Raw genomic sequence first — 19,190 nt, forward strand, 5'->3', positions numbered from 1 at the left:
TGAAGGCAGAATTTCCCCAGCAGTTTGAATATATCAGCAGCTCTACAGGAGAATAATGGGCAATAACCTTATGTTGTAATTTACAACCTCTTCTAGAAACCACTAGAGAGTTATCAATAAGTGTTTTGACTTGATGGCAGAGTTTTGTGGTTACTCAAAGAAAAGGATGAATTTGTTATGGTACAGTTTAGGTTTCTGGTGCCTGTGAAATTTCCAACCAGGAATTACTAGAAACCACTGAAAACTGTGAATATGAACTTTAAGAGTCAGATCTGTCTATGAAAGGCATATATATATTTTATACACACACACATGCATGCACACGGGCGCGCACACACATATCATGAAGGGAAAAAATATAACTGAGATCTCAGATACTGAGGTTAAACAATTCTCTTTTCATGTAGTCAAAAAGCCCAATGTTGTGCTAATTTATATTTATTTATATTTATAGTTTGGGTGCAGTGAAATTTCACTCAGAATGACTCTGAGAGAAATAACCAAAGAAAACCAGGAACATGGAGTGAAAGAGAAGCACAATGTGGACTTAATAAATGAGAGAATAAATGCATACAATAAATTATATTCCCATTTGCCTCAACAGGAACATTTCACAGAGGAGATGGAGGTTGGAAACCACACCATCATTACAGAGTTCATTATTTTAGGTTTAACACAAGATCCTATACTTGGTGTCATCTTCTTTGTGATATTTCTAGGAGTCTACTTTGTTACCATAGTAGGTAATATCAGCATCATTATTTTAATAAGAAGCTGCCCCCACCTTCACACCCCCATGTACCTCTTCCTCAGTCATTTAGCTTTTGTGGACATTGGGTACTCCTCATTAGTCACACCTATAATGCTTGTAGAATTCCTTGGACATAAAATAATCCTCTTTGTTGCTGTCTGTGAAGCCCAGTTCTATTCTTTGGTCATGTTTGGGACAACTGAGTGCTTCTTGCTGGCTGCTATGGCCTATGACCGCTATGTGGCCATCTGTTCACCCCTGTTCTACTCTACCCACATGTCCCCCAGAATTTGCATCCTCTTAGTGGCAGCTTCCTACCTGGGTGGGTGTGTAAATGCTTGGACATTTACTAGCTGTTTATTGAGTTTATCCTTCTGCGGATCCAATCAAATAGATCACTTTTTCTGTGATTTCTCCCCTTTGTTGAAACTTGCCTGTTCAGATGTTTCCGTCATTCAAATTATCCCTTCCATCTCTTCTGGCTCCATTATTGTAGTCACTGTGTTTGTCATAGCTCTCTCCTATTTCTACATTCTTATTACCATCCTGAAAATGCGTTCCACTGAAGGGAGACATAAGGCCTTCTCCACTTGCACCTCCCACCTCACTGCAGTTACTCTCTATTATGGGACTATTACATTCATCTATGTGATGCCCAAGTCCAGCTACTCAATTGCCCAGAACAAGGTAGTGTCTGTATTTTACACAGTGGTGATTCCCATGTTGAATCCCCTTATCTACAGTCTGAGGAACAGAGATGTGAAAGAAGCCCTGAAAAAGGCAACTGCCAGAATATGTTCTTAAAATACAATCTTAACATTTCAGGTAAACTATAACATTTTTATTTACTATCTGGGTTACAAATAGAACAATCATAATTTTTTTTAATGTTATGCCTATTTGTCCTCCTTTTGAAATAACTGAAACAATCCCTACTCAAATCCTTCATCACACTACCTTCATTTGCTACATGTGCAGCATTTGAAGACCTGAAAAGTCTTCAAGTCTTTTCTTGTACTAAAGTCTAATGAAGAACTATATACATCTATTCTGACTCTTAAGTTGGCTTAAAGATACACTTAAGATCTGATCTCATTCATAACATGGAAATTGTGTCACACCTTAGAACTATCAAAGATGTGGCTTGTTTAAACTAAAATTATATTTCTTTGTTCTGAGTTTGGGTTTTAAATACCTAACAACCACTTGGCAGACACTGTGAAATCAGCACTAAGATGAAGAATAATTGAGTACTTGTAAATACCAAACACTTATATTTTATTTTGGCAGCATCAGGATGGATAGTGAAGAGATTGAGATTGTTCCCAGCTTTAGTTTGCTTGGCTCCACACTCAACACTTTTAGCACCAGTAGCCAGGAAATTAAAAGACATATTGTGATGGGAAAGTCTGCTGTTAGGGACCTTTCCAAAGCTCTGAAGAGCAATGGTGTCTCTCTGGAGACTAAGGTGCATCTGATACAGGCCATGGTCTTTGCTATCACTTGTTATACATCAGAAAGTTGGACAATGACTAGGGAGGACAGAAGGAGAATTGATGTCTTTGAGCTGTGGTGCTGGAGAAGAGTATTGAGGGTACCATGGACTGCTAGGAAAACAAACAGGTTCATCCTGGAAAGGGTTAAACTGGGCCACTCCCTGGAGGCAAGGATTCTGAGGCTCCATCTAACATACTTTGGACATGTTGTAAGGAGAGACCGGTCCATAGAGAGGGACATAATGCTTGGTAGGATGGAGGGACAGCACAGGAGGGGAAGGCCCTCTATGAGGTGGGTTGATTCAGTGACTGGGGTAATCGGGATGGGTGCATCAGAGACAGTGCGATTGGCACAGGACAGGGGTGAGTTTAGGGCAGTTGTACATAGGGTCACTATGAGTCGCAAGCAACTCGACAACACATAACAATAACAACAACCAGTAATTTGCATTTGCTAAATATTAGGCCCTGTAATAAATGTTACAGTTATCATTAATTTATATATCCCTCATAATAATTCTACATTGTTTTCATTGTTATGTGCCGTCGAGTCAGAACCAACTCACAGCTTACCCTCCAGTGAGTATTTGGAGGCTGTAAACCCAACAGGAGGATACTGGCCATCTTTCTCCTATGGAGCAGCTGGCAAATTTGAGCTATATACCTTTGATTTTGTAGTGCAAGAGAAACATTAAGTATATTGCCCATCTTGAATGATATGAAAATATTATTTGAATATAGAAAGTCTGTTGTCAAAATATTTTCACTTTCACAAACATCTTATGATTCAAGCATTATAAATTTCCCTCAATTTACAGATGAAGAAACTGAGTTACAGAGTGATGCAACAGTGTGCCTAGATAGATGTAGATTCTGTTTCTAGGCTCTAAGCACTTAACCATACACAACAACTACATCACCACATTCAGTCTAATGACTTCAGCACTGTTCCTGATACAGAGGATTTCGTCAGGGAACCCAAGTATAAGAAGGCAATTTTTATCAAGCTTTTGCATAAACTTGCCCTCTAAGATGGTCTAGGCTGTGGAAATACTGAAATAAGGATGATAATGGGAGTTGGGCTGGTTGCCAAGCATATAGTATGTCAGGTCTTGACATCAAGATTACAAGATGTGACTGAAAGATCTACCCATATTTAAGTACATGTTAAGAACAAGTAGTTTAATTGGCGTAAAGCAATTTCCTTTATTGGTAGGAATAATTTTTAGTACTGCAATTCATGTTAGCAAATAGATACAGTTCCATAACTGACCCATAGCTGACCCCCCAGCAGATTTTCAGAGGCAGTTAATCACACAGGAGGAGACTGTCCATCCTTGTCCCACAGAGCAGCTGGTGGTCTCGAAATTGCGTGCTTTCAGTCTTGTAGCCTAGCTTCTTGCCACTAGGCTACCAGAGCTCCCTAACTAATTGTATGACTTAACTTTTCTGAATAGTAGGCATGTTTTCAGGAAGATAGAATCTGTCTCCTTTTTCATTGAAAAATTTATCAAAACAAACAAAATCTACTAGGAAAAATCCAAGGGACAGCATAGCATATAGAGATTCCTTTGGGGAAGTCCATCTTACCTTTCCTGAGTCACCTGCCTCCACAAGTCATTTCCGTACAACTCCAAGGACCTTTTCTCTAAGTGGTAAGAACACGGGAGGATTTACCTCATTCTATTACAGCTTCTCTATTCTTTTACCACACACAAAAATACTCACCCTCATCTTGTGTGCAATTCTCTTACCTAACCAAAGCGAACATTTAAGCGTTCATATTGTTGAGTGTTGAGACTCCAACTACCTTATAAAGTAAATGTTGTCCATTTAGTTTTAACGTTTTCTTTGGAGTTGAGCATTGATAACTGTTTCTCTGAGAGCAGAATATATTTTTTATGGATTTATTAAAAACAATTCAATTTTTTAGTTTTTTCCATAAGGTAGAAAAATCAAAAGAAATAGTCTGATCAATGTTAGCTCTTGACCCCTATGTAGACTGTAGCCTCAGAGATGCATTTCAAAATAGGTACTCTAAGTACCCACAACAAGCTATCCAGGAAGTCCTCAAGGAGGGTGTAAATGGTTTATAGTAACCAAACTAATTTAAAACTTGTATAATGAGAATGTGAAAAGGAAATTAGAAAGAAGGAAGTGGAATATTAAAATGGAAAGAAGTTCAGAACCTCACAACTTTTATATACAATGGAAAGTGATCCATGCATTCAGGGAAAGGCTATCTGAGTAGTCAAAGTCTCTGGCCCATGAGAGACAGAATGCTAAATTGAAGAGGTCAAGAAGGTTCCTAGCTGGCTGGTGGAGAGAATAACGGACAAGTATCAGCTGGAATTTTCTTTATCTGAGTGCTGTTGCCTAAAATTGAGAAGCTATCAAATACTGTAGATAATGTACATCTCACCTCAATTTGGACTTACAGTGAAAGATCTTATGATATAACTTGATAAAAAAATTAGATATCATATACAAAAGTTAAGTAACTAAAACTCTAGCAGAATTCCTTTTTACTTACTATTATTATTTCTTTGTTTCATGTTAAACACTCTATTGGTTTAAAAATATTATGTCTTTTCATCTCACAATAAAGTTGTTTTTAGAAATCTCTATTCCTATTTTGTTGTTATGTACCACTGGGTTAGAACCAACCTATACCTGACCCTCCAGCTGGTTTTCAGAGGCAATAAATGGCATGGGAGGAGACTTCCCATCTTTCTTGCACATAGCAGCTGGTGGATTTGAACTGTGAGCTTCTGGGATAGCAGAGCAACACCTTACCATTAGGCCACTAGAGCTCCCTATTTCGATTTTACAAAGGCAAAAAGTGAGTCAGAGATATTGTTATCCTGTCATGTTAAACATAGTTGGCCTGTGGGAGGCCTGAAATATGTCTTAGTTCACAATCTCTGGAATTCATTTGTGATACAGCATACAGATTGGAAGCAAGGTTGGTTGGCCCCAGTGAACTCTGCTTTGGTCAGAAGATAAAGAATACAAAGGAGACACAAGATTTGATCCCACTCCTCAGACTAGAATATGTGCAGAGACTGAGAAGGAGAATTATAAGGGGTTTGAGAGTTAAGGCACAGAGAGAGTGCCCCGTGGAAAAGAAAATGGGTGCTTAATTTTAGAAAAGGGAGCATATAGAGGTATGATAACTGTAGCTATATTCATATATTTCAGTGCATTAGCTGGATTTTTTTTAACCTAGGCAAGTACTGTCATACTCAAAGAGGGGCAATGGATAAAATTAAAATCAGATTTTTCATGATAGAGCTGAAATAAATGGCAGCCTGGTGATAACTGCTACTCATTCCTAATGTATAGCAAACACCTGTGTAATCACACTAAAGTAATTAAGTAGACACTCAAGGAGATCATTAAGGAACATGTAAACATATTCTTTAATAAGCTGCAGGTTCTCAACAATTAGCATTCATATCTCTTCAATCAAAGAACTCAGTCTCACTCAATAATTAAAGTCTTGCTTATTCTAAAGAAAGATATATTTATATTTTAAAGACACATTAAAGGCATTGGCAATGGTATTTATCATTTATGTTAAACGTTTCAACCCTTAGAAACTGCTAGCTGAGTTCAGTGGGAGGATGGGCAGCAGTGGGAGGTCGCCTTGACGGAATGTGAACAGTCCAATTGGGACTTGAAAAGACAGAGGTAATGGTTGACATAGATAAATAGTGACTGATTTTACAAAACACAACATATAAAAATGATTGTATGAACACAGTGTGAATGAAGGAATGTATGAAGCACAATGTACATAAATGAAATACAGTGTATATGAATCTTCTATGCAAACAACTATAAATTGTAAAAACCCCCAATATGATTTACAAAATTTCATTTGCATAAAAAGAAATTATTTTTAAAAACCCTTAGGAACTTAAATAATGTTAGCTGACAACTGTATTAACAACAAAAATGACAATCATTAACAGTGAATATAAATATGTTAACAGGACTCTTGCAAAGTACAGAGGTTCAAAGAAGTACATGTAAGGGGACATATTCAGAAAAGAACACGCACCGCTATGGTCTTTGGTCCTCCTTCCCAGTTTCAGGATGGCTCCACCAAGCTGGCCTGAGGGGTATGGAGCACCAGCCTGCTGACGTAGTGGCTGGTGGTCAGGGTGTGTGAGGGACTTGGCCAGAGGACTTGGGCCATCACAAGAAGGGGGGAGCTTCGGCCATCTGCTGTTGCCTTTGCTGGCCCATCAGGGTCTTCAGCATTTGGAGTGGAGCCTCTTGTGGCCCAGCCAGCTCAAGGGGGCCATGGGGCCCTCTGCCAACCAACATGGTAAGCACCTGATTCCCAGAGCCTCCACCAAACCCTTGGATCTTCACCGCACCAAGCCAACTGTGGGCCATGTGAAAAGTCCAGCTTGTCCACGTCACCTTGCCAAGCGTGTGACGGGCCTCCCCCAAGGGGTCAGGCTGGCCCCACCTTGCCGCCTGAGTAACAAGTGCATGGAGCTTCAGCCCTCAACATTGCCTTCACCACGGCATAGGCATGCCCGCCAGAGAGCCAGGCCACTGCTGCCCAGTCCTGTTAGGATGAGAACCAATGAGACGGAGGTGCAGTGAATACATCACAGCCTGGAAGCACATGGTGACAGATATGGTGGAAGCAGGATACAGTGATGTCATAGGAAGTGGACACTGTGGGCACATCCATGACATCCAAGAACCAAGACCAGAAGGAGACCCACCCAGGATAACTGTCCTTGGCCTAAGTCTCATGGCCCCAGGCTGCAGCCCAAGGCCCACACAGAAAATGAGCTGACCAGGGAGGCTGACCTCACCACCAAGAAGCCTCCCACCTTTTTCCTTACACAAGGGAAATCCCTCCCCTTTGTAATATCACTTCCTACCAAATAGACCACTGTTCTCTCACCCTCCTTCCAACCTCCTCCTGTCTTTCTTCTCATCTCTGACCTCTGAGAAGCCAGTCTCCATTTTATGTAGCTAAACCCCTGCATGGAAAATTTTTGCCCCAAGCCTCAGAGTTGTGTCTTGAACTACTTCCCAAAATAGTAAGTGCTATTGTCTATTATGTTTTGCACTCCATGTTTTTCAAGGGTTTGAAAAATGTCAACTGCAAAATGCTGCCCATGTATCTCTGTGCCCTTGAAATGTCTCAATAGCAAAATGCTGTCCATGTATCTCTGTGCCCTTGAAGTGTTTCTAACAATAGACTGCTGTAGCTATTAGCCCTGTACCTGGAGTGAAAAGGAGTATAGAAATGTCTCTGCAGAAACCAAGAGGGGTGGCGTCCTGCCTCATTACTGGGCCCTTTACACTAGACAACTACTAAAGAACTTCACCTGTAATCCTGCAGTGGATATCTCTTGATTCTTTAGGCATAATATCTCCACTGACCTCTATGAACAAAACTACAGAACATTTCTGCAAGACAAAGTAAAAGACCTAAAGAAATGGAAATATGTGCCTTGCTCATATATATAATACTCTATATTGGAATTTGACACTCCAACCTAAAGCAGTCTACGTTTTCAAAGCAATCCCAATCCAGACACCAAATTCCTTTTTCAAGGAGATTGAAAGTGAAATTGTCAAGTTTATTTAGAGAGGAAGGAAACCCCAAATAAGCAAAGCACTTCTGAAAAAAAAAGAAATTATGTTGGAGTTCTAGCACTCCCTGAGCTCAAAACCGATTACACAGTGGTAGTAACCATAACAGCATGCTACAGGTACAGTGACAGGCACACAGACCAAAGGAACAAAACTGAGAACCCAGAAAGACTCAACTATGTTGTTTCTCATGAGTAGGGCCAAGGGAAGACTAGCAAAGTGAAATGTGTCCAGAGGGCAAAAACCTTCCTCAGGCTAACTGTACTGAGAGAATTGTAAAGCCTCTGCTTTTATTAGTAGAAAATCAAAGCTTACAGTAAAACATGATCTCATAGAGTAGGTAAGTGTTTAAACATATGGAACAAAGCATAGGTAATATGGAACAAAGCATAGATAAGCATGACCAATTTTCAAGAAAACATCTTTGTTCTCATGAACAAGGTCTTACTGCACTCTAACAACCTTACAAAGAATATAAGGAAAAAAAAGAATATAAGAAAATAGTAGTTGTTTAACAGAGACCTTCCAGATCCTTTTCATGGTGGTACCTGCTCCAGAAAGTCTGAGACTGCTTTTAGTCCCATCCATTCTTGGCACTCTTTGCCTGCTTTCAGGCACTGTAGCCAAGTCCTTTCACACATACTCCATGACCACTAGTAACCCTAGTGAACTAGAATGACTCTGCACAACTAATTCATACGCCATGACCACTAGTAACCCTACTGAACTAGAATGACTCTGCACAACTATTTATGGCCAACTGATATTCCACAAGGAAATAAATCCTATCAAATGGGGAAATTACAACATCTTCAACAAATAGTTCTGGCAAAACCAGACTGCTACCTGCGGAAAGCTAAAACAGGATCAACATCTCACACCACCCAGAAAAATCAACACAAGGTGGATCAGAGACCTCAGAATACAGTCCAAAACCATAAAGTTCTTAAAAAACAAACTGGGATCAAGTTTATACCATAGATCTTAATCTATGGTATAACGAGACTGCCAAATACAGCCAGAAATGCACAACCAGGAGAGGACAAAACTGATGAATGGAACCTTCTAAAGATTAAATCTCTGTGTGCATCAAAACTTTCTTCCAACAGAGTGAAAACTAATCCTACTGAGTAGGAAAAAGCATCTGGCAATACCATGTCAGACAAGGGGCTCATATCAAAAGTCTACAGATTCCTCCACAAACAGTTGACAACAACAACAAAAAAAGCATAGCTGATTAAACTTTGGGCTTAGATTACTGGGTGAATGGGAGGATCGTTATTAGTTGAGGAAATTTGTTTAGGTGCATTTAAAAAGTCACCCATAATTTAGTGAAATAAAACAAAAAAATTTTATCAGATCTTAATGTTTTGATTAAAAGAATGTTCAACAATTTGTATTTTATGGATGACACAGCAAAAGAGAACTGATGCCTTTGAATTGTGGCTGGAGAAGAGTGTTGAACATACCATGGACTGCCAAGAGAACAAACAGTCTGTCCTGGATAGAGTGAAACCAACTTTCTCTTTAGAGGCCAGGATTTTGAAGCTCCACCTTACATACTGTGAATATGTTGTTAGGAGGGACCAGTCCTCGGAGAAGGACCTCATGCTTGAAAGGGTGGAGGGACAGTGCAGGAGAGGAAGACCCTGGATGATACGTGTTGACACAGTAACTGGGATATTGAGGGGTAGGTATATTGGAGACAGTGAGATTGGCTCAGGATAGGGTAGGGTTCACAGCTATTGTGTAAAGGGTTGCTATAGTTGCAATTGAGTCAACAGCACATAACAACAGAGGAGTACAATAGGTGAGGATAACTAGAAGTTATCTTTCTGTAGCACAGGATTATAATGAGAAAGGAAAAGCAGTGTTCTTTCACATAATCTTTTTAAAAAATCAACTTTATTGATATATACTTGTAGATATTAACACATGAACTTTTAAAATTTTTATACTGGTTTACATATAAAGTTCATAAGGTTCATATGCATTATTTTTCACACTGGATCTTTCCTCTTTCTTTTACCTATCCCTCCGTAACACATAAACTTTTACTAAAAACCCTAATGACTTTTGACAAATATCTACACCTTTACAAGGATCATTCAAACTACAACATAAAATTACTCCATACTCTTCAAGAATTAGCTCTAACTCCTTTGCTCTGAATCTCCAATAATAGGGCTCTATGGTTTTTTAAACTAGAGCTGTTTGCCAGTGGGGTTTTTTTTGGTTTTAAAAATATTTAATTTTTTAAATTGTCATTTTAATGAAAATTTACAGACAAGTTGGATTTTAATTATTCACTGTTGCACATTTTTCTTCCTACCCACACCCCAATTATCTTTTTTCTATTTTCAGATTTTTTATTCTTTTTTTAATATATTTTTTAAATAATTTTAATGAACATTTACAGAGAATTTGGATTTCCATTCATTCATTGCTGCACTTCTCTACCCGCCCAGCCCTCTCCCCCCGCACCCCAGTTCACTTCTCTCTTTCAAAAGTAAAAGAAAGACTCCCTCCCTGGTACACAATCCCCCTGTACCCCTCCTACCACCCCAAGTATATTCCACTATGCAATCTTAATTGTGGACTCTTGTGATAACCATAATACCCTATCATACATCGCTTTTAAATTATTCAGTCCCTCATCTGTTTCAGTGCAGTATACATGATTTATCCAGTTCCACCCTCCTCTTACCCCTCCCCCAGTCTACTTTGCTATGCATCTCTTGTTCTGGACTGTTACCATACAGATAATGCCTAATCATAAATTACTTTTAAATAGTTCTTTCTTTTATCTGTTCTAATGCAGTGTTCATTATTTATCCCCTTTTTCCTTAGTCTCTCCCCAACCCCCAGGTCAGTCCTGTTTTATAACAATGGCATTAGGTAGTATTTTCCCTTTGTGACTGAGATATTTCACTCAGTATAATGTTATCCAGAGTCATTCATGTTGTGTAATATTTTATTAGTTCCTTGTTTTTTCAATGCTGTGTAGTATTCCTTTGTGTGAATATACCACAGTTTTTTCTATCTATTCACTTGTTGATGGGTCTCAGGCAAGTGCTTTACAGAATCTTGACAAATGTCAATGACATCACAGAACCTCATCCATTCCTGAAGAGGTATGTTTTCTTAAAATTTAAATACTCTAAGAATTTTTTTAGCAATAAATCAATTTTGAGGGTAAAACTGGGTATGTGAGCCAAGCCTTTCTTGCTCTTTCATTATATAAGCAAGCCTGTCCTTACTGGGTACTTTACATTTTTCCTGGTCATGCTTTATATTGATGTCCCCATCAATGCTGGTCCCATAGGGGATATTGGAGTGCTTCTGGTAATTCCAGGGACTGGGAAAGGGAAAGAAAATGTGTCACATTCTATGATTCATAATATGAAAACTGAACCACAAGTCAAACTCTCTAATATCAGCTCTTTATGCAAATAATATTTTTCTCTTCCATCTACTTTCTTGTTCTTTTTTCCTCAGCTAATTCAGAATTGGGGAAATGAGTAGTAATGAAATCCTCTGCCGTAAAGCATTGCAACAGTGTCAAATACATGCCATTCGTCCTAAATTTATGTGATTAAATTACTGTAATTTCTCAGAATGAAAACATTTAACTGGGTTTTCTTCCATAAAAAAAGAATTACTGACATTGAGAAGAATTGGAATTCCCAAAGACTTTGCTATATTCATATAACAACTATACATAGACCAAGAAGCTGTAGTACAAATAGAACAAAGGAACACTGCATAGCTTATAATAAAGGAAGGTATGCATATCCCTTCTCCATACAATTAAATCGGTGTACTGAACAAATACTTTGAGAAGCTGGACTACAGGAAGAAGAATGTGGCATCAGGATTTTAAGAAGACTCATCAACAATCTGTGATATGCAGATAATACGTTGCTTGTAAAAAGTGAAGAAGACTTGAAGCACCCACAAAAGAAGCTCTAAGACTACAGTGTTCAATATGAGTTATGTCTCAATATCAAGGAGCTAAAAATTTTCACCCTGGACCAACAGACAACATTGCAATAGATGATGGAGAAAAGACTGAAGTTATCAATTATTTCGTTTTACTGGAATATACAACCAAAAACAGTCAAGCAATAAAAAAAAATATGTTGCACTGGGAAAATCTGCTGTCAAGGATCTCTCCAAAGGGTTGAAGAGCAACGATGTCAATTTAAAAACTCAGGTGCCCCTGATCCAAGTAATGAACTTTCCAATTGTTTCCTATGCATCTAAAAGTTGCACAATGAATAAGAAAGACCAAAGATCTGATGTCTTTGAATTATGGTCTTGTCAAAGACTGTTGAATACCGAATGAATTACCAAAAGAACAAACAACTCTGTTTTGAAAGAAGTGCAGCCAGAGTGCTCCTCAGAGTGAAGAATGGTGAAACTTCATCTTACTTACTTTGCATATATTTTCAAGAGGAATCAATCTTTGGAGAGAGATACCATGCTAGGAAATATAGAGGGTAAGCTAAAGAGAGGAAGACCCTCAGTGACCCTCAATAGTCACTGACACCGTGACTAGGACAATGGTCTTGAACACAACAGAACATGAGGCTGGTTCAGGACAGGGAAAAATGTCCATATATGTGTTCATGAGTTACTGAGTTAGAGTAGACTTGAGGGCACCCAACAACAACAGAAAGAAAATACAACAGAGATATCTCTACATGGATTTATAACCAATTAGAAAATGCAATGCACCCCTAGACAAAGGAGTTTAGGAATGGTTAATGTATGGCATTCTCTATTCAAGAGAAGGAAATTAATTTAAGGATGCAGATAATTTGGTAACGATTTAGCAGTTAGGGTCACTTCCAGTCTGTAGAAGTACTAATCCTTACCAAGAGTTGTTATTTGGTAAGAAAGGAAACAAGAAAAGTAGCAGTTTGAAGGGAAATATATTACATTCAGCCTAGAACACCTTAAGTTTGAAAGCTCTAAGTCAAGTGAAGGTGTTCAACTATTCTTCAAGGAATGCTGAGTTTATAGATTGCTCTAATTTCACCAGACAAGTACTAGCTGAGGTCACGAAGAAAATCAAGTCACCAAAGGAGAGCATGACTAGCAGAGACAACGACAATGGAGTACAGATGAATTCTGCTGAAGAGAGAATTGAGAGGCAAAATAAAAAGATGTTCTGCTAGAAAAGTAACCCAAAAAATGCATCCAACAAAGCGCACTGTTCTCACTATTACTCTTAGATGTCTCCTTCCAACTAAAGTTGTATCTATGAAAGCTTTCATTTGTAAAGGATCACGTCTGTGCTGACTAGCCCTTAAAGTCTTGCACTGCAATGATTATATATAAACCCAGAATTGATGCAAGGAAGGAAAAGTGAATCGGGAAATGGGATCACAGACATTCTCAAAATAACTTCCAGGCAGAAGAGTAGACTTCCATGATGTCACTGAAGGTACTAGGAATGGTAGGTCACCTTATAAAGTGGTCATTTGATACTATCTCAAGATTTGTCTGACACTGTTATTATGAGAATAAAAATATATTGTTGTTGCTAAGTGCCATCAAGTAAAATATTAATCAGAATTTATTGCAGAAAAGATATAGGAAGTGAGTGATCTCTTTAGAAGCAACTGCAATAACCAAACTGGATCATAAATCTTACAAAAAGGAAATAGAAACAATGACTACTTCTTTGAGAGACAGTATAAAAGTGTATGGTAGGTATATTTTGTTTAGCTGAATCAGGATGTATGTATTAAACTATAATTTTTTACCTCTTTCCTACAAGCTATTTTGAAAACAAAATCTCACTATATCTCAACTCCTACTACATAGAAATGTCTGCTTCCAAAATTCTACTCTGGAGCTAGATCAATTACTTAGTACTTCCTTAACAACAAAAATACCAGTGGGTGGATTTAGAGACTAGAAACTTATTTTATTACAAATCAGAAGACTAGCTGTCTAGATTCTATCTCTAGAGGTATGTCCTGCCTTACTGTTGTAATCCCATAGGCTCCTTGGCATTTGTTCTCCCTTTGTGTATGCCTATGTGTTTATTCTACTCCTTTTATAACTTAGAAGTGATTAGCTATTAGATCCATCATACTCTGGTATAACCCCCATAACATAATAAAAACAAAAATCAAATAAAACACAAAATCTATCACTATACAGAATTGTAATAACAGGTACAAGGGTTAGGATTTTAGTACATATTCTAGGGAATGAAATTCAATCCATAATATTCTTTGACACTCTAACTTCATGCCCTTACCATATGCAAAATATATTCATATTAATCACATCATTCATAAATCTAACCACATCATCCACAAATATTTAAACATCAACTCTAACTAAAATATCATATTTGTCCCCTTAGTTAAGTATAGTGACACTCTGAGTGTGTTCCCTTCTGAGTAAAAATTCTTGGGAAATATAAAACAGTCAATTCTCTTCCTCCAAACTATAAAGGTAAACCAGATATAAAGTAGGCATGCCTATATGGAAGAAATTGGAGAACAAGAGTAATGATGAATACTAAGCCAGTGCAAAACCCAGCAGAGAAATCTCATTAACTCTCAAAGTCTCAAAGTAAACCTCTGATTTCCATGGACATATAGTCAATAGGCCTGCCCTGCAGACTCTGAGCATTCACCACACCAAAATCTGTGGGGAAGCTCCATGGCCCCAAGAAGTGAATTCATTTCCCATTGCCACAGAAATGGCAATCCTGCTTGCTTGGCTTTAGAAGGGAAATAAGTTCCTTTCTCAAACTATCCAACCTATTAGAATGGCAACCTTACTCTCAAATTTGTGCAGTGATCCCATTTTCTTGATCAACTAGAACAGCTGCTCCACTCTCTAGAACAGAAGTGGTGGAAGCCTTTGTTCTTTAAAACCTCTTTAAAACCTAAGTATACTCACTCTTTGAAACCTGGCAGGGAGAAATAGGGTGTTTCTATATTACCAAGGAAGTAGTGGCATTGTCCATTAGCTCCTTTGTACAGTTATATTAGCCTCTTAACTATTCCTTGGATAGTCTTTTGCTTTTCGTGGCTGGCAAAAATATTTTCAAATATTTTCAAATATTTCAAAATATTGGCCATTTCCTGCTTGTAAATTTTCAGAATGTAAGCCTACTGAATTCCAGAAAACAGATAGCTTTTCTTCATTTTATCCTGGCTCTGTCCCTTTCAGTATAAATCAACGGTCTTTGTTGAGACGGTTGCTTTAATTCACCACCCATAGGCCCAATATCTTCAGCAAATGCTTAAACAGTCTTAGCCTTTTGAGGGAAAAGAGCTCTTATTTTCACAACAGAGTTCTCCAACTCTTTAAGCCATAATTTCATTTTATGCAGTTTATTTGTTAATCTCTTTCCTCTATATTTTATTAGAAGCAAAAAGGGAGAAGTCATGTCACCCATTTAAGATTTGCTCAGAAATCTTAGCCAAATATCCAAGTTCATAATTTATAAGTTCTAATTTTCACAAAATATTTGAGCATAATTCAGATAAGTTTTATGGTACTGTATAATAAGAATAAACTTCCCCTCCTTCAATGTCCAATAATACTTTTTAAAGCCCTATCAAAAGCACATTCAACCTCCATATTTCTAGCTACACTCTGCTCATAACAGTAGAGGCCTTCTCTGCTTAAACCTTTATTTCTGAGCCCTCATTCTCATTGCCCTTTAATACTCACAATTCTACAAATAATTTCTCCAAGGCAAGCCAGGTTCTTACTATTCAAGCACATTAAAATTCCTCTAATGTCTATCCTTTACTCAACTCTAAAAGAATTCTTATATTTTCTATATCTATTTAAGTAATAATCTTACTCTCTAATATAAAATTCTATCTTAGTTTCCTGGTACTGCTGTCGCAAGAGGGGGAAAAAGCAAAATTTTCTCCTCACAAGTGGATAGCTTCTTTGTTTAGGAACATTTATTTTCTCAGAGTTCAGGAAAAGATGTCTAAATTCAGAGTGTGATTATAAGGTGAGGTTTTTCCTTTTCAGTAGGTTTCCTGGAATCTGCTGTCTCTAGTTTATACCTCTATTTCTATTCTGTTCTTGTAGTGAGAAGTGGTTCTCTGTAGGATGAATTCAACACTTTAAATCAAGTGAAAATAGATGCTATTCTGAAACACTATCATCTTTATTTCCAAAAGTTTAAATTTCTGTTGACCAAAGTAGGAAAAGAAGTAAACTGAAATGACTGACATGTTAACATTACAATCTTTCCCAAATGCTACTTTACAAGTTATCATTACACGTAGTCATTTACTATCGTAGATGAAAAGAGGAGGTTAAAGAATAAATTATTTTCAGGCAGTATTCCTAACGTGATAGACTTACATTTAATTTGATCCCAACAAGTATTTATGAACATGACAAAATAACTTTATAAATTAAACATTGGCTTTTATATTTATAGAAGAGAATATAAATTTAATAAGGATCTTAAAAAGATTCAGTCCGTATATGTTCCAATTGTTGGTTTTGTAAGTTATTTTGTTTTGGATTTACCTCTGGCTCAATTCATAAAGGGAACTCTGGAAGTGTAGTCTGTAGAGAGTTGTGCTGCTAATGCAATGGCTGGGCCTCTCTGGGAGTTCAAATCCACCAGTGTTTCTACAGGAGGGAAGATGAGCAATCCCTTCCCATGCAATTTACAGCCTCAGAACCCCAATGGAGGTTCAGCTGTGGGTTAGTTCCACGTAACAGCAACAAGAGTTTTAAGTCAGAAAAAATGAATGTTTTCTAGCCATCAATTTTCTCATGGCCTCTTTCACTTCCTTGTTCCTCAGACTATAGATCAGAGGGTTCAACATGGGTATCACTACTGTATAGATCACAGATGCCACTTTGACCTGATTAGCTGAATAGCTTGACTTTGGCATCACATAAACAAACATGACTGTCCCATAAAACAAAGTGACTGCGGTGAGGTGGGACGTGCAGGTGGAGAAGGCTTTGTTTCTCCCCTCAGTAGAGCGCATATTGAGGATTGAGTGGAGAATGTAGATGTAAGACACAATTATCGTAAACAATGTACTTATAAGAACTGACCCAGAAGTGATAGCAGGAGATATCTCAGCAATGAAAACATGGCCACAAGAGAGCTTCAAGAGTGGGAAGAGGTCACAAAAGAAATGGTTGATCTTATTAGGTCCACAGAAGGACAAGTTTACCAAACAGCCAGTAAACGAAGAAGCGTTCAAACATCCACCCAGATAGGAAGCTCCCAAAAGGAAGAAGCAGATCACTGGAGACATTTGTGTGGAATACAGCAGAGGAGAACAGATGGCTACATAGCGATCATATGCCATGGCAGCCAGCAAGAAGCATTCTGTAGTACCAAAGGTGACATCCGAGGCTAGCTGGACTATACAGCCAATGACAGGAATAGTAGTTCTTTCTTGTAAGAAACTCATGATCATGATTGATGTGACTGATGTGGAGTATCCAATATCCACAAAGGCCAAGTGACTTAGAAACAGGTACATTGGGGTGTGAAGCTGAGGACTACTTCGGATTAATATGATTATGGTGATATTGCCCATTATAGTAACTAGATAGACTGCTAAAAATATCACAAAGAAGATGGCGCATAGTGTAGGATTGTCTGTTAAGCCCAAAATAATGAATTCTGTCACTGTTGTGTGGTTTTCAGCCGCCATCTATCCATTTACCGTGTAGTCTGTAGGGACTTCACTGCAGCTTCATGGAAGAAAGAAGGACAATCTGCTCCTGTGCCATTTACAGCCCCTAAAAAACCTGCTAGTGAGAAAGATTCCACTCAATGGCAATGATTCTGAGTTTTTTTATTGAAACCAGAAGACCCTCAATGAGACAAACTGACTCCATGACTCCCTCAACAGGCTCAAGCACAACAGAGATTATGGTGATGAAGTAGGCAGTATTTCATTTTATGCACACAGGGTTGCTATGAATCTAAGCTGACTTAACTGTGCCTATCAACTTTGAAACCAGAACCATAGGATATTAAATGACCCTACAACTAATTGCTATACTTAAAAATAGCCTTATCAGTAACATTTTAAATGGTAACTTTATTTCACTTATGTCAAATACTTTGTGTAAACAAATCTTCCCAAATTTAAGTTTAATTGAAGACTCAATTAAGTTTTAGTAACTAGCTAGTCTGGTCTTATTTGTACTCTAAAAGAGAAGCACAAATTCTGTAACAGCAATCTGTCTTTCCAGACGCACAGAAGATGTGTAAAAAGGATGTTCACAGCAGTACTGTAGACAATTTAAAAGGTTTTAGAAAGGTCACAACTTGATTGTCCATTTCCATTCCAAATACATTTCCTTATCAGTATATTCTAATTATATGCTATCTCCATTTAATCATTTTATTTGACCAATAACCAAGCAGTTAACTTTGGTCTCTCTTTCTTACTTACTTGCTACTTTTCCTGGAACAAAATAAATAAAATATTCTTAGTTACAACAATTGATATGAAAAGTTAGAAGATGTCTACATTCAAATGAATAAGTTTTTTATCATTGTCTTTAGCTGCACATTGTGGATATTTTGTAAAACCCAGCATCATTCATCTCCTATGCCATGCCTTTTCATAGAGGATTTAGTGAAGCAATAATTAGAGTCTAAGTATTTTTATGAACTAGGACTAAATTGAAAGAACTAGTTAAACTAAAATGGATCTACTCCCCATAGCTCTGTTTTAGTGTAACTAGTTCTGATAAGCTAGTGAAAGGATACAAAAAAGAAGACACTTAATGGGGACTTGGGGAAGTAGTGACAGAAATAGTTATCCTAACAAAACTAGAAAACAAGATTGAAAGACAGATTGGTTATTACAGAATAATGCTTCCTGTGTTCAAAATTGAACATGCACTCAAGGACAGGAAAACAGGTATAAAATTTATTCCCATGATTCTTATAATTTAAAGATCAATCTACTTTTCAGAGTAAAAATCTGTGTGAAGAAGACTAAGAAAACACACATATGCAACAATCAGTAATCATGCCCTTAGCCAAGCATACTACCATATCTTATTCCTTAAAATTATAAATCAGTCGATGTGACATATCACAATGCTATGCCGTGTTATGAACAGTACTAGGATTATATATTTGAATTCTTAAGTTCTGTCTCTTTTAAGGAGGCAAGGTAAAGTGGCAAAAAGACTTTATCAAGTAAGTACAGACTTGAATAATTATATTTTAAATAAAACTGTTATCTAACAAATACAAATAAATCCAATATTGGATATGAATATTAACATGGAAGGTAATGTGCAGAAATGCCTTG

At 37.6% G+C, this 19,190-nt stretch overlaps 2 protein-coding genes across 2 annotated transcripts; one reads left to right on the forward strand and one right to left on the reverse strand.

Annotated features, from left to right (window-relative positions):
• The first annotated feature begins 622 nt into the window (after positions 1-622).
• On the forward strand, positions 623-1,555 carry LOC102849727 (olfactory receptor 491-like). Its single transcript, XM_006885614.1, has one exon. It carries the CDS (start codon positions 623-625, stop codon positions 1,553-1,555), a length of 933 nt encoding a protein of 310 aa, XP_006885676.1.
• Positions 1,556-16,622: 15,067 nt separating this feature from the next.
• Positions 16,623-17,567, reverse strand: LOC102850136 (olfactory receptor 481-like). The gene has a single exon (XM_006885615.1). It carries the CDS (start codon positions 17,565-17,567, stop codon positions 16,623-16,625), a length of 945 nt encoding a protein of 314 aa, XP_006885677.1.
• Between the last annotated feature and the right edge of the window lie 1,623 nt (positions 17,568-19,190).

Source organism: Elephantulus edwardii, unplaced genomic scaffold, assembly GCF_000299155.1.
Source record: "Elephantulus edwardii isolate Elephantulus edwardi_28Jun2011 unplaced genomic scaffold, EleEdw1.0 scaffold00044, whole genome shotgun sequence".
Taxonomy (NCBI): domain Eukaryota; kingdom Metazoa; phylum Chordata; class Mammalia; order Macroscelidea; family Macroscelididae; genus Elephantulus; species Elephantulus edwardii.

Bases quoted from the DNA above. Each gene is read 5' to 3' on its own strand.
- LOC102849727 (XM_006885614.1), top strand. From the start codon at position 623: ATGGAGGTTGGAAACCACACCATCATTACAGAGTTCATTATTTTAGGT.
- LOC102850136 (XM_006885615.1), bottom strand. From the start codon at position 17,567: ATGGCGGCTGAAAACCACACAACAGTGACAGAATTCATTATTTTGGGC.